At 38.2% G+C, this 15,673-nt stretch overlaps 2 protein-coding genes across 2 annotated transcripts in view; one reads left to right on the top strand and one right to left on the bottom strand.

Annotated features, from left to right (window-relative positions):
- ST8SIA6 (ST8 alpha-N-acetyl-neuraminide alpha-2,8-sialyltransferase 6) overlaps positions 1-8,950 on the top strand; it is a 137,474-nt gene extending 128,524 nt beyond the window's left edge. Inside the window, exon 9 of the mRNA XM_072955068.1 lies at positions 8,116-8,950. The gene's annotated coding sequence lies outside the window, so the exon portion shown is untranslated. The remainder of the gene's footprint in view (positions 1-8,115) is intronic.
- Positions 8,951-13,357: 4,407 nt separating this feature from the next.
- CRYZ (crystallin zeta) lies at positions 13,358-15,074 on the bottom strand. The gene has a single exon (XM_031685107.2). It carries the CDS (start codon positions 15,022-15,024, stop codon positions 14,053-14,055), a length of 972 nt encoding a protein of 323 aa, XP_031540967.1. The 5' UTR covers positions 15,025-15,074; the 3' UTR covers positions 13,358-14,052.
- Between the last annotated feature and the right edge of the window lie 599 nt (positions 15,075-15,673).

The raw sequence follows: 15,673 nt of genomic DNA, 5'->3' as shown, positions 1-15,673 counted from the left end.
TCTAAATGTGTCCATCCACGTATATTCAGCTAAAAGGGAACAGACATGGAGGAGTACAGATCAGAGGATTTTTTATGGCCCAGATGTAAATATGGTACCTAACACTTCTTCACATGTCATCAACATGGTAACCTGGCCATACCTAACTGCACAGGGGGGAGAGAAATGTCACAAATGTGTCAAGGAAAGAAGGAGGTTTGGGTGAGCAGTTGGAAGTCTCTAAAAATCAGACATCATTTTCGCACACTTTTCCTCCATATGAGGACAACCCCAAATATATTCATACACACACACACACACACACACACACTCTCATGTAAATTTGTATGTATATACCTATATATCTATATATATATATGTGCATGTGTTAATGGGTTATTGAGAAATTCCTCTTTGGGATGTGTTGCTTTTGAAGTCCATTTACTACTTGTGTTAATTGAGGAGATGAAGGAGTATCTTAAGGAATGAACAGTCAAGGGCATTCTTTTATTCTGGGCTCAGAATTTCTCTGGTTCCTTCAAAAACTTTAGAAGCCTTTGATGTTTGTACTTCTGATCAGTTCTTTGTGTTAGGAACCAAACCCAAGTTCTTTCCTGGATACAATCATCAAGACGAATTTCATTTTGCTTCCTCTCTTGCCTCTTTGTCTCCACCTTTTCTGGCTTACCTTGAGGCCATGAGAAGCAGAAACGGCAGACTGGAAGGCGGGAAAGGCTTGTTTGGCAGAACCAAACATTTGGCAAAGCTGACCCTGCAGGAACTTGGAAAGCAGACCAAGTACTGCTGCAACTCTAGCTCTCAGGCAAGAATTTGGAAAGCAGAATATTAGGAGTGTTAGTTACTACTTACATCTAGTAAAGTATTTGAGAGGATCTCAGGCAAGAATTGGCTGGTTGGAGACACAGATGGAAGGGAATAGAACGAGATCAGAAACCTGGTGACTTGAAAGATGGGGAAGGCCCTGCTTTTGGACCCTGTGCAGTAAGTGATCAGATGAAGACATTTTTTGAAAATTGCTGCTGGCCAAACATCATGATTTTAAAATACTGAACGCTGCTGCTGACTACTTAATTTTAGTTGAAATTTCTCACATTCATAAATATAACTTTTGTAATTCCAGTTAGTGATTGTATAAAATGGAATAAGCATATAATGAAATCTAATGTCATATTCATTAGACGTTCACCTGCCCTTATTATAATAGTAATCTGAATTCACTAAGTGATGTAAGTGTATTATCTTCATACACACGCACGCGCACACACGTGCACACACACACGCACTCACACACAAATGAGATCCCTGTGGCCCATTAGCGGTGCCATTGAGAAAGAATATTCTGAGTTACTAAGAAAGTATGTTACTAGCATAAATTATAATTACGTTTTCTACCGATTTACTATGGTTTTCCTCTATTAATATACTTTAAAATCTCTCTCCAATATTTGTCTTTTTTGCAAATGTATTCCCATCTTGCTCATAGGAAGAGTGACATAATCACAGTAGCCATCATTTATTGAATGCAACTGAGCTGGCATTTTACTTACACAGTTTAATGTTCACCATTACCCTTATACATAGCCACTATTTCTATAGTGGGCATGGTTATTTTCATTTTTATTGGCAGGAAATTCATTTTAAATCTAAAACAAAAAAGGGAAATTTACTGCAATTTACAATCTCACTCAAGAGCAATTTGGCCTCACGTGTGAGTTAAGCTAAGAACTCGAAAGCTGTCACATAACAAGACAGCCACTTCTTTAGTCCTTAATCCCTGGTTCTGAACCACATGGACTTTTATTTCCCTCTCTGGCTCCTAGTGTCTTTTGCCTTTGCTGTCTTTTCCTGCTTCTCCTTGCGTGGGCTACCCTACCAACCTCTGGTTCCAGCTGCCAGCAGAGGCCTGTTGACTGCTACTCCATCTAAATAATACACAGAGAGGAAATCGATGGTCCTGGGTCAAGTATCCACTCCAGGCATTAGCCCCAAAAATGGCCTCTGATGCCCCAGTTTGAGGAGGGGCATAGAAGGGGACGAGGGGGCTGTTCTCTGAAAAAGAGTGTGTCACAGGCCAAGCAGACACTGTAAAAATGTGCACTACAACCACCATTCTGAAAATAAGGAAACAGAATCTGAGAAGGTAAATAATTTAGCCAAAACTGCAAATAAGAGGAGAAACCAGTGGAATTTCAACTCAGGTCCCTGTGAACCCAAAACTCACATTGTTACATTTTGCTACTCAGCCTACTGTGTAGAGTATGAATCAGCAGTTCTTTGAACCACTGCCTTCTGCTTTCACTGTCTTTGTTCAGGTGTGGTAAATCTTAAATGAACAGATAGCCCATTGTGGTCATAGCAATTATTGTTAGAGATCTTAATAATTTTTCAGTGAACTGGTGTTCTCCTTCAGGATTTATCTGACACAAGTATGTGCTAAAAAAAAATAAGTAAAACTTACAAGTCTTTCTGTTAATTTATTTTCCCATGAAATCCAGTTTATTTCCCAGAAATTAAATGCAAAAAATGTTTAATTCATCAATAGGCAGAAATATGAGACCCCTTGAGTAGATTATATGGTTCCCCATGTGAAGACGCTTTAATTCTGGAGGCTGGTTGTTGGTTATTGTTGGAGCTTTGTAATTCTTTATAAACAAAATGAAGGACTACACTTTAAACCATCTGGTTTCCTAGTTATGATACTTCTGTTTTACAAGAGGAAGGCAAGGTGAACAGAGGGTGAAATGTTTGCTATCATCAGTAAACAAAGATCTTATGATTCCAGGAAAACCAGGGTAATAGGGGAGCACCAAGTGAATGTGTTTAAAAATGGTTCCAGTTTTAATCTAACAAGGAGGAGGGAAGTGATTCTGTTCCTTGGTGCTTGAACCTGTCTAAATGGAAACAGGCTGTCCCATAAAATCAGCACCAGTTCATACATACAATGACTTTTGATCTGAATTTACCATCCGGTAGGGCCCTCTAGGGACTGCGTCGCCATCTCCAGAGCTCATTTCAATCAGACTCAAGAATGAGAGGTGAAATGATAATGTTTCAGGTCATGTGGGTCTTCAGCTCAATCTTGCCATCAAGAGATTTTCCTCAATATGTTTTTTGACTTCGTTCACTAAGTGCAAAACAAATATTTGAGGCATGAAGGAAGGGAGCACAGTCTTCTTTTTTTCTTAAAGGATTATTATTTCTTAGCTGAGAATGGCCATCAAGGGACAGAAGTTTCATAATCACCACTGTCTCCTAAGAACTTGCACTGTGGTTCAGTCAGATTCGCTACTCTCCCGAGATGAAGGATTAGCGGGATTGTAGGGGTTGAAATGGCAATTTGATGTAAGCTTCTATTTTCTGCAGTTTAATAGGGGTGAGAGTTGGCACTCTGTGGAATGCCTGGTCAAATGCAGAAGGCTGACAGCCATGTGGAAATGGGTCTGCTCGAATAACAGAAGAGGCTTCTTCCTTGTACACAGAATGCCACTAACAAGCTATAAACCCTGGGTAGTCAAACAGTTGGCACCACTATTTCTTAGATCCTCATATTAGGACTCATTAAGAATTAAACCAAGCTCTCTAGACTGCTAACTAGTGATCTGGGGTCCAGAAATCTCCAGTTTCTGATTTCCGAAGGTTTCTAAAGATGTTTTGGTTTGCTTTGGGCTCAGAATTCCTGTTTGGTTCACAGGAAAATGGAATTCTCACCTCTGTGAGGTGGGAACAGTTTTATATCCTCCGATATATGTGCAAGAGAGGAGCTATTTCCTTTCTACTTGCTCAGGCTTTTGCTTATCAAGCCCCCAGGATTCATAAATTTCAGCTCATAGATCTTTATTGTAGACAATTAAGAACATTCTAGCCTAGATCCCTTTTATGAAATGGGTCTTCTGTGTTGTAAATGATTTAGTGGGAACTAAAACATATTTACGGATTCATAATTGCATGTGATGCCAGTGACGGGGTTGGGAAATGAAAGAAGTGTTTCTTTTCAAATAAAATCACACTCAATGGAATGTTAGCTTCTTCCTTCCTTTCTCAGGCTAGATGTTAATCCTGCGGTGCTGCTGTCATTCTGAAATTCAAAGGAAACCTTCCTTTCCATACATATACGTATATTTGAATGTAGGTAAGCCAACTTGCGTGTTTTTAACTGATGCTGAATGTTACTGGCAAATCAGTAACAGTAAGTGAGAAGAGGAGCCATTGGACCAGAATAAGTAATATTGACACCAGACTGTAAAAAAGAATTATGGCTTCTTACCCTTCAGTTCTTTCCATGAAGCCTTCAGGGTGACAGCTCTTAGGAGTTAAAAGAAGAACTTTTACATTTTGACTTAAAAAGGAAAAATTAACTATACACCCCAACAATGCTGACCTAGTATTTCTTAAAGGATCATAGAGAGGACAAATCATTTGACTTGCCCCAGTGTGTTGGCACCAATCTGCTCTTGCAGACCAGATGGTGCAACTACCATGTGAGCACAAGCATGCCTTGTTTAATTGTGCTTGTATTAGCTTCACGGATAATGCATTTTCTACAAAGTGAAGGTTTATGGCAATCCTGCATCGAGCAAGTCTGTCTGCGCCATTTTTCCAACAGCATGTGCTCACTTTGAGTCTCTGTGTCACATTTGGGTAATTCTCTTTTTCATTATGATCCTTTGCAGTGGTGATCTGGGATCAGTGATGGTTGATGTTCTTGTTGCAGAAAGATTATGACTCCCTGAAGTCTCAGATGATGGTTAGCAATTTTTAGCAATACAGTAGTTTTAAAGTATGTACATTGTTTTGTTTGTTTTTGGTGCAGTGCTACACTAGAGTGTAAACAAAACTTTTATATGCACTGGGAAACCAAAAAGCTCCTGTTACTCACTTTCTTGTGATAATTTGCTTTATCAAGTGGTCTGGAACCAAACCCACAATATCTCCGAGGTCTGCCTGTACAAGGAAAAGTTGAATGTGGTTTATTCAAACTAGAAATATTTATCGAGTGCCTTCTGTAGTCTGTGTCAACTATATATCTAACTTGAATGCTTAACAAGTTCATAGTAAAATGTTGATAAATGTCTAAAACTAATGTCGTACATGCGTAGTGTCACATGGAATTTGGGGCCAAGTGGATTGGGGAATGTGGCATAAACTCTAGCTTAACCTCACACCACTGTCAAAGAAGGAAAAGGATTTAGGGGACAGGTGAACTCCCTAGTAAATAAGAGCATGCAGTCAGGACGGTAAACTGTGTCCTCAAAAGGTTCTGAAGGCAACGGAGAAATCATAGTCACCGAGGAAAACCTGACTTCCCACCATAAGGCGTTACGTATCAGAGAAGTGATTATTCCTGCAGAAAGAAATTACTGGCCGTTTGTTTCTTGTTATAGTCTCTAGGTCCCTCCAGGCATATCACAGCTTTGCACATTTCCAAGAGTAAATCAGATATGGAGCTTATGCCCAAGTCCCTAACAAGCTAGTTGGGGAAGTAAGATATGTAATAAATGATTCTAATAATGATGGAAAGGAAGATAAGTCTCATGAGCTATAAAGTGTGACAGACATAGTGCGCTGCCCAGATCTTCCTTCTGCAAGGCATCTGTTGCAGAGAGGGTAGTTAACAGGACCCACTGCTGGGCTTCTATCCCGTCCTCCTTCCTCCTCCCTCCATCCCCTCCTATCACACACTAGGTACCAGACTCGAATCTCGGTCTGAAGCCTCCTGTCCTCACCACTTTGCCTTTCAGAGGAGAGTCTCCTAGTAAAGCTCTTGCATTTCTTCTTCTTTTTTTTTTTTAATTGAAGTACAGTCAGTTTACAATGTTGTGTCAGTTTCTGGTGCACAGCACAATGCCTCAATCAAACATGAATAGCTCTTGCATTTCCAATTCTATCTTGACATCTCTTTTCTGGAAGCCTGAACTGACATTTAAAGCTGAATTACTTTGAGATTCAGAAAAGAGGTTTGTTCCTTCATGTGTAGGGATTAGGAAAGACTACAGAGATAAGAACCCTTTCAAGGTCGACCTTTCTATGAAGTAGGTATAAGTAGAAATAGTCTTTGAACTATTGAAAACTAAGCCTGAAAGGGTTCATAGCAATGCATCTTAACACGATTCATTGACTCCTAGAGTGATTCTTCATTCACTTCCACACCAATAATAGCAAAATTCCTCAGTGAAATTCCATGAGGTCTTTTTCCCACCGTGGATGCTAGCAGATAGTTTATATTAACTTAATTTCTCCTCTTCTTACTCCATAGATAAGGAAACCACAAAGTTGCAAAGTTCCACAAATCACTAGGGACAGCCAAGTATCAAAGTGAAGAGAAAAAATGTTCCACTAATGATCTCAGCCTGTGAAATACCCAGATATAAGCCTTTGAGAAAAGAGAGCATTTGTGTCTAGAACACCACTCTTCATTAATTTTCCTAAAACATATATCACTTGCTGAAAAATCTTCAGTGGTTTTTCATTTCCCAAAGAAGTTTCAGGGAACTTTAGAGTTTCAAAGTGCTCCTCACCCACAGAAAGACAGGGGTGAAGAGTTCTGTGGTCAAATGAGATCAAGAAACTTTTTGTACCACGTTCTGTTCTGGTTCTGAAAGTTCCAGAATAAAGTCATACAACTCCAATTGATTTCAGTGTTTCCTAAACTTACTTGATCCCAGAGTTCTTAATTCAGCTACTAAATAACTAGTTCACAGAATTCATCTTTTTTTTTTTGAGAAATTCCAGCTTAGAAAAGAAAGTAAAATTTACTGCATGCCCACAGATAGATAGATATTTTTACTTCACAAAAGTTTTGTTTTATTCTAATCAAAACATAATATATTAATTAATACTAAAAAATGAAAGAAAAAGTTAAAATTATCTCTTGATATCCCATCAACCTACACCATTTAATGTTGAATTTCCTTCATATATCTCTTGATAGCCACACATACAGAAAATGATACATAAATACCATAATACTATTTCATCATGAGCACCACACCTCTCTTTCCTCCCCTCCCTCCCTCATTTTCCCTCCTAAATGGTGCCATTGCCCCATTTCTCCCCCCACCAGCTGGGTGACCATGGTAACAAGCTGCTGTGTAACTTTTGTACCTTCTTCAGGCTTTTGTGTAAACATACACATGAAGTGTTTAGAAAAATTTTTCTTACTAAAATGGAGAATTACATACACACCTCTATGTTTTAGTTTTCACACTTAATACCTTGAGAAAGTCCTTCTGAGTTAATCATTGTTAAATGGCTGCACAACTGTATATGGTATGAAGGCATCAATATTTCTTCAATTGTTTTCTTATTAATGGAAATTTGCTTTCAAAAAAATCCTCTACAACGTTGCTTTAAAGTCATCCTGAATATATATTTCTATAGACTTTTGCACTTACTTCTATGAGATGGATTTTAAGATGACTGGGATTTCTAAAGCTTCCAGGATTGAGATTGCTGAAAAAAAAAATCTATATGTATGCTTTCAATTTTAATGGGTGTTATTAGATTGCTTTTCAAAATGTTGTAACAATTCTTATTTCTACCACCAAGTGTAAGAGAGCCTTTTCTCCTGTGGTGTCTTTCATTCCTTTTTATAATTGCAAATATTACAGGGTTCTCTGATATCTGTTATTTTAATTTGCATTTTCCAATCTCCCAGGGCAACTGAACATGCTTTTGTGTTTAATAGTTGTAGCAGATAATATTGGTGTTCTAATAAATGCCATCTGGACTTCCAGATGCTAACACCTGCCTTTCTTTATCGGGGAACTTTCTTTGGCTGTGAGGATCCACTCTGGCTGTGAGGAGCCACGTGACAGGCCAAAATGCTGGGGACGTAACGGTCGCTGGGAGAAGTCCTCCATCAGTGAGGGATGAGCGCTCTCTGCCCTCGAGTGGGATACTCTGCAGTATGTGTCTGGGCTGTTTCCCAGAGTTCCCCAGCAACATTAAGCTCCGGTTCCTAAAGGTGGTGATTTACTTAATGGTGTACTTTTTACTGGCCCCTTAACTTCCCTGTCTTACTTCCCCACTCCCAGATATGCCCCTTGAACCCTGGTGTCAGAGTCTGTGTCTTGGGGAACCTAGCCTAAAAGAAAAGTCATTTGTATTATCCTCTAGGAATTGTCTGTTGGTGCATTTCCTCGACTGAAGCTTGAGTCCCCAGGAGACCTGTCGCACAGGAGCTGAAGCTATTATGAAGATGACAAGATGCAGCTGCTGCTGGAGATGCCCCCCCATGCAGAGAAATACCTTGTCTCTCCCTTCCCCCCTGAGGCCCAGGTATCGCCCACAGCCTCCCCCTGGCTAGAACCCAGCCAGACTACTTGTCAAAGGAGAATGGAAAAGGCAGCCTCGAAGGGCTCAAGGAGTAACAGAAGGACAGGAAATGAATCTGAGACCAAACAGACTCAGAACTGACATGAGATTTGCAAATATTAACAACTATATATAAGATAGATGAACAAGTCTCTTCTGTATAGCACAGGGAACTATATTCAATATATTGTAGTAACCCATAATGAAAAAATATGAAAACAAATGTATGTATGTGTATGTATGACTGAAACATTATGTTGTAAAACCAGAAATTGACACCATGTTGTAAACTGACTATACTTCAGTAATAAAACAAAGCATTACAGTATGTGAATCATAAATAAAATAAAATGAAATTATGGATAGCCAGTTATGTCAGCACCAGTTATAAAATAAATCATCTTCTCCCTCCACTGGACTGAATGTTTTTATATTAAACTCTCATATATCTACCTAATGAGATCTATATCTAAGAAATCTGTTTCATGAATATATTTGTCTAATCAAATGCAAATAGCATACTGTTTGGATTACAATGACTGTTAAATATGTGTCAGTCACGTTTCCTCTCACTGTTTCTTTTTATAATCTTTGGACTAGTTTCAAACTCTTGTTCTTTCATATGAACTCTAGATTATGTAAATTAAATATACAAAAATTATATTCGTATGAGAATTGCATGTATAAATGGTTTAAGGAGTTACATCTCTATGTCTTCTCATAGTGTATCTTTGTTCTGATTAGCTTTCTGTCCTTCAATAAAACTTTATGGGTTTTATTACATTATAAGTCCTTTGCTAGAATAAATTTATTCTACATATTTTTTTTTTACTTTTGATACAAATGAGAATTCAATTTTCCCTGTTTCAATTTCTAGCTGGTTATTATAACACAGAGATGATTATTACTATAAAGACTTTTGTATATTTTTCTTGTCTCTATATACCTTAACCTGATTCCTTTATTAATCAAAATTTTTTTTAACCAGGGCTTTTGGGTTTTCTAGGCATACAATTTTATCGACGACAAAAACTTTTCTTTCTTCTTTTCAAACACAGTCCCAATTTGTTTTCCCCTGGTACTATTCTATTTACTAGATTTTCCAAAGCAGCATTACGTCTTCATCTAAATAGCAAGTGTCCTTGCCTTGTTTCTGGTTTTAATGAAAATGGCTTTAGCGCTACACCTTTCAGGTTGACTGTTCTTTGTAATACAATTTATCTTATATATGTACTTTTTTTTCCCAAGGAAATTAACTTTATTTTTCTTAGGATTTTTTTAAAAAGCAACGTTTCCCTAATCAGCAGTAACACTAAAAGTAATACAGAAAATAAAACTTGATCACTTGAGTACATGTTATTCATAATGAGGTAAGTTTTTTTTATTCTTTCTACAGGACTATGTTATATAGCAACGCGGGTTATGGAGATGTTAATTGTGCTTGAGGGTTACAGTGAGTTACAAAAGTATACATGCTCACAATTTCTCTGCTTGTCTACTCCTAAACCAGTCATGTATTTACATTATTTCCTAATACCTAAAAAGACAGAAGAAGAACTGGACTTCACCCCCTGCTCTGTGAGTCAGCATCTCCCCATGCCCTGGGGAGGAAGAGATGCAGATTCCTAGGGCCAGGGCTCTGAAGCCCCTCAAGAACCTCGGGTCCCTAGCCTAAAGGAAAAAATGACCTTTGCAATCTCTCAGGTTTCTCCCAACTCTAGAGCGCCATGATTTGAAAATAAAGCTACCTCGTGCAGTGGCTTTTAGTTCTTTTTTCTTCCTCTTTCTTAAATCTTACCCTCACCCATTTAATAGACTTATCTATGTGACTTCAAAAAGGTCACATCTAATCTTTCTGCTTTGGTTGATCTACTATTAGTTCCTAAACAGTATCTGTCTAAAACTACTATAGAAATAGTATAAAACTGAAAGAAAGAAACATTCATGCTATGTTCCACTTAACATTTCTATTAGGAATAAAAAGTTAATCATGTTATAATTTTTAATTTAAGAAGATCTAGGGTTTAAAGAATTCAAGTACTATTACATGATTCTATTAGGTTCTTTAAAATTTAAATTCAATCTGAACGTGGTATTTTAATGTATTAAAAGTAGCTAACATGTCAAATCCAATGCCTGACAGAGGGCAAAAAGCAGAATGACAGAAGCAATGTATTTTTTTGGGGTGGTGGGGCTACTAGCTTTGCTGACCAAAAAACCTCAGGTAGATCACAATATTTTACATATTCCTACCAGTTGCCGTGAAGGCATTAATACGACAAACAAGTTTAAAATGAACATTTTCTTGTCACTCCTAGAGCCCAAATTTCTCATGAAACACACGAAAAAAGTATACAAATTCTAACATTACTTAAGCCCCACTCCCCATAAACATAAAACCTCTAACCCCCAAGCACACCAAAGTCTATAATTTACATTTACTAGTTTGGCTTTTCATACAATAGTGAGAAGGCCTTTATAAATCCCCAGTAAATCTTTAATTACATTTAAAGAACAATACATAGAACCTGAAGTTTTATGTGCATGTTATTTTAGACAACCATATAATTATGAGCAAATATATTGGCATTTCAACAGGTTAACCTCCTCACAAAGAAAGGATATTTGCTCATGAAAATAATGCACTTTATAATAAACAGGAAGTTTAATATACACAAATAAAATAGAAAAATTAATTTCTTACAGACTGGTTAGTGTTGATATGCCACTCAAAAACTGCCTTTCATACCTGAAAAACTTAGCCTGCTTTATTATTTTTTTATACTATCAAAAAAGGTTTTGCCACAAATGCACAATGGACAAAGAGACAGGAGGCCACTGACGTGTTTACAATTAGAAGTATCTAAAACCTATTTACAGTTTGCTAAAAAAAAATAGTTAAAAGTAATTAAAAAAATGATTTTAAAGGAAAAAACTAGTCTGGTTACAGTTGATTTTTTGTTATATTTTCAGAGTATGAGTGGGGAAGTTAAATTGCTTGAAACATTTTATGTTTTCATTTAAGAGTATGAAAAAAAGAAAATGTGCCTACATGTGGCTATATTGTTATAAGTCAGAGGAAACTGTCAAGTCATGACCCTTAGCAATAAACAAAAGCATACCAAACAGACTGCCTCAGCTGACATACTTTAGAATCTCTTTTCAGGGGTTTCCATTAGTTTGTGGTTAATGGTAACAATTCTACAAGTATAAATAGAACAAAATACATTTTTCACTGGCTAGGAAACCTGCTATTTATGTGGCTGTAGAAAACTGTTCAAGGAATTTGTAAAAATCATTCATAATTTAATTAAGTGTTGCGGTTTTTCCACCCCCTTGGTATAAAAGTTTACAGATGGATTTTCATATTCTATCACATTCACATGGTCCAGTGCATTTCAGAGTATTTGGACATTACCAAAGCTGTCCTTTCCCGATGAAAACACTCAAGAAACCTTTAAGCATTTCTCACACAAGTGACATGATATGGAATTACCTACGTTTTGGGCTCTCACTTCTTTTAAGTACAAACATGATTATTCACCAAAGCAAAACGGTCTTGACTATTTCACAGTGTCTATCAACAAGAAGTTCTCTGTTGGACAGAGGGGGCTACAGTATTCTGAAGCTACTTCCCAAGAGCTAGTTTAGAAGACAGAACGTTGGGCTCATCTTAACTTTTCCTTTTTTTTTTTTTTTTTTTTTTTTGAGTATGATACACATACTATACTGTTTACTATCTTTTGTCATTGGATTAAGATTAGCTGGGAAGTAGCTTCGGATTTTTATCGTGATCACTGATGGCGTGGACCTCTTAAGATTGTGCTGGTGAAAGTGCCTTTTTTCTTCATACAATTCATGGACCTCTTTCTAGCCCTTTGTAATATATTTGGTGACAACAGCAAGTCCTTCACTGGAAGGTTTAAGATGCAACAATCTTAACAGATCTTTGTGAGACCAGCCATTTCTTTGTTTACACTTAGTCACTGCCAGGGCCAGGGCCATGCCACCTTTCTCATTGTACCAGTCTGCTATAGCCTTCCAGAGCGCACGGCCCCACATGCCACATTTCAAGCTTTCCTTACGCTCTTTCTTGAACTGGATAAAAGTGAAGAGGTGTGTAGGAATGCGACACATTTCAGAAACAGCTCTGAAAGCGGCTTGCTTGGTGCTCCTGTCAGGGCACTGGGAACAAACGGCGAGGGCGAAGAGCAGAGGCACCTGCTTTGCGGTTCTGTCTTCTTGACTGAACGACTTTACTTCCTGGACCACTTCACATCCCCTGCCATCTTCAGTCAACCTAATTAAAGCTTCAGCATTCTCAAGGCCCAGCTTCTGTTCTTTGATATAGTAAATCCCACTTTCAGACCCGAAACGTAAGAACCGGTGCAGGCGATTCATACGGGTGACTTGCCGCACATACCCGCCCTCAGAGCTGGCCACCTGCTGCTCACGCAGCCGCTGCGTCTGGCTTAGCGATTCCTCCATTCCTCTGTCTTTCAGGAAACCTTTTCAGATGAGAGGACGCGGAGGCTGAGGTTCAGAGTTCCATCGGGAGAGCTCTGCCTGGAGGCCGACCCTCCGAACCCGACGCGCCACGGGAGAAGCCGTGCACCGCGCCGCGGAACGGCGACTGGCGGCGGCCTGATGGGCGGTGAATAGTCGGCGGCCGCCGCCCGCCGCCCGCCGCCCGCCGCCAATATGTACTTCTTTCTGCTCCTCTTACATTAGTTAGAATTTTGTTAGACTAAATTGTTTAATTTTATTAAGTAACTTTTTATCATCCAATGTCATGATACACGCTTTTACTTTTTACAATGATCAATGTAGCAAATTATGTTGATAGATTTTATAATATTAAAACATCCATGAATTTATGAAATAAATCCTACTTGTTCACAATGTATTATTCCTGTGATATGTTGCTGGGTTCTATTTGTTAGTAGAATGTTTTACATTTGTATTCATGTGAGATTTGTTTCTTTTTCCTTTCATACAACTTTTTATCAATTTTATTTTTTTATTTTTTTTAGTGTGTTAAATTCATTAGTTTAAAGAAAAATATATGACCCCCATCACAAAAACAGATCATTCTAAATCTACTTTGAAGCTGAATCAATCAAGGAGTATCTATTTGGAAACTATGTACCCATCATATCATATCAAAGATAAGGCTGCTGTCCTCACAAAAGATATGGATCATTGGTAATCATTCATTAACCTAGTCAATGTTCTACTATTTTGGAAACTATTGGAAAACTAACAAATTTCTCTGGACATGGTTATCTTGCCCTTCTGAGAGTCTTGTAGATCTAGATGAGATAAGTGTTGAAAAGGGGGTCTCATTTAGTCCAGAAAATTTCAGAGTCCAATATAATTCTGGGCTAATCAGAGACTAAAGAACCTGTAGAAGGAGAAGTAGGCTTGGAAATCAAGCAGTGTTATTTTGAATGAGCAGGTTTTAGTCAAAGATACGGAATTAATGATCACGCATCAATTAGGTATTTCTGCAATGCACTCCAATGCCCAGTGACCACTAACATCCTACTCTGATGCCTCCCTGATGAGAGGTAGAGGCTTAAAGAATACTGCCAGCTATGAAATAAATCATACTCTAATGCTTATAATTTCTAAAGATACATCTTTTTTTAATATAAGAAACTTACTAAATCAAATGAATGCCAATTAAAGCAAAGATACTGTAAGAAACTTCTAATAGGAAATCCATGAAAGGAGTAATCATTTTAAGAGAAGAACCATTTTTCCAGTAGCGCCACTGCTGTGAATGAGATCTTCATGAGCCTGGGCCACCGTCTCCAACGGATACTGAGAACCTATTACAGGTCTCAACCAACCGATTTCCTTTCCAGCTTGAAGGGCTGCTGCAAACTGCCGAAATTCCTCCTTAGTTGATGAAAAGAGAGTAACTCCTTTTATGCTAGATTCCTTTGCCATGGTGTCCCGTGGATTTATTTCAATTGGACCTTTGCTGCCAACAATTATTACTCGTCCTCCTTGGGACAAAAGGTTCAAATCGTTGCTAAGATTTACATTAGCTAACATTTCAATAATCACATCAATTCCTTTTTCACCAACAGGTTTCTGAATTTTATCAATATAATTATCTCCTCTGTGATTAAACACTTCATGGGCTCCATTCTGCAAAACAACCCTTTGTCCTTCCTCAGTAGCGGCCGTGCCCAAACCCCTTAAGCCATAAGCTCTAGCAATCTGGCACACTGCTAGTCCAACTCCTCCACTAGCTCCGTGAACCAGAACACTTTCTCCAGCTTTCACGGAGGCGCTGTGGAGCAGAGCGCGATAGGCCGTGAAGCACGGGACGCCGACGGCATCTCCTTGCTGGAAGTCCAGCTTCTCCGGCAGCTTGTAAACGGTGTGATCGGCGGCCAGCGCGTGCTCGGCATAGCCGCCCGAGACCGTGCTGGTGGTGAAGACTCTGTCACCTTTCTTGAAAGCAGATACACGCTCTCCAACAGCTTCTATCAGCCCAGCCACATCTACACCAGGAGTAGCGGGGAGGCGCGGTTTCCTACTGTAGGTACCAGAGCGAATATATGTGTCCACTGGGTTCACACCACAGGCTGGCACTTTGATTAGAACCTGATGTTCTTCTGGAATCGGTACAGCTACATCCGACTGGAGTTTCAGCACTTCTGGTCCACCATATTCAGAAACTCGAATCGCTCTCATCAACCTCTGGCCAGTTGCTATAGTGATCTAGATACCAGTTCTAAACTGGGAAATCAGAATCTAGGAGGGCTTGCCCAGATTCCACCTATCAATTTTAAAATAGAGGTTATAATAACTTCATAAAATGAATCTGGAAGCTTTTAATATTTTCTTGTGGTCTTGAATTGTATAAATAATACCCAAATTAGGCTTTTATTGTAAGAACTCAGCTGTGACAATACATAGTATTGCTGTATTTTTTATAGTAAATATTTAATCATCTTTTCAATTTCTTCTATTGGTAATTTGTTTAATCTGGGATCAATTTTGGCAGTTTATATTTTGCTCAAAAACTACATTTCCTCTCGGCTTTGAACTTAATTGCTATGAATTATATCTAGGATTCTAAAAAATGATTTTAATGCCTTCCTTATCTTGTTTTCTTTCTCAGTCCTAATTCTGTATATGTTTTTGATCTCTTTTATTTTTGGAAACTATTTTTAACAGATTTACTGAGGTATAATTGATATACAAAAACTGCATATATTTAATATATATGTATTTGATGAGTTTGAATACATACATACACTCATGAAATCATCACAGTCAAGGTAATATATATACACATATATGTATATATCCATTACCTCCGAAAGTTTCCTTCTATCTT

Source organism: Vicugna pacos, chromosome 35, assembly GCF_048564905.1.
Source record: "Vicugna pacos chromosome 35, VicPac4, whole genome shotgun sequence".
Lineage (NCBI taxonomy): Eukaryota > Metazoa > Chordata > Mammalia > Artiodactyla > Camelidae > Vicugna > Vicugna pacos.
Note: the sequence above shows the minus strand (reverse complement) of the source record. Positions and strands in the feature narration are given on the sequence as shown.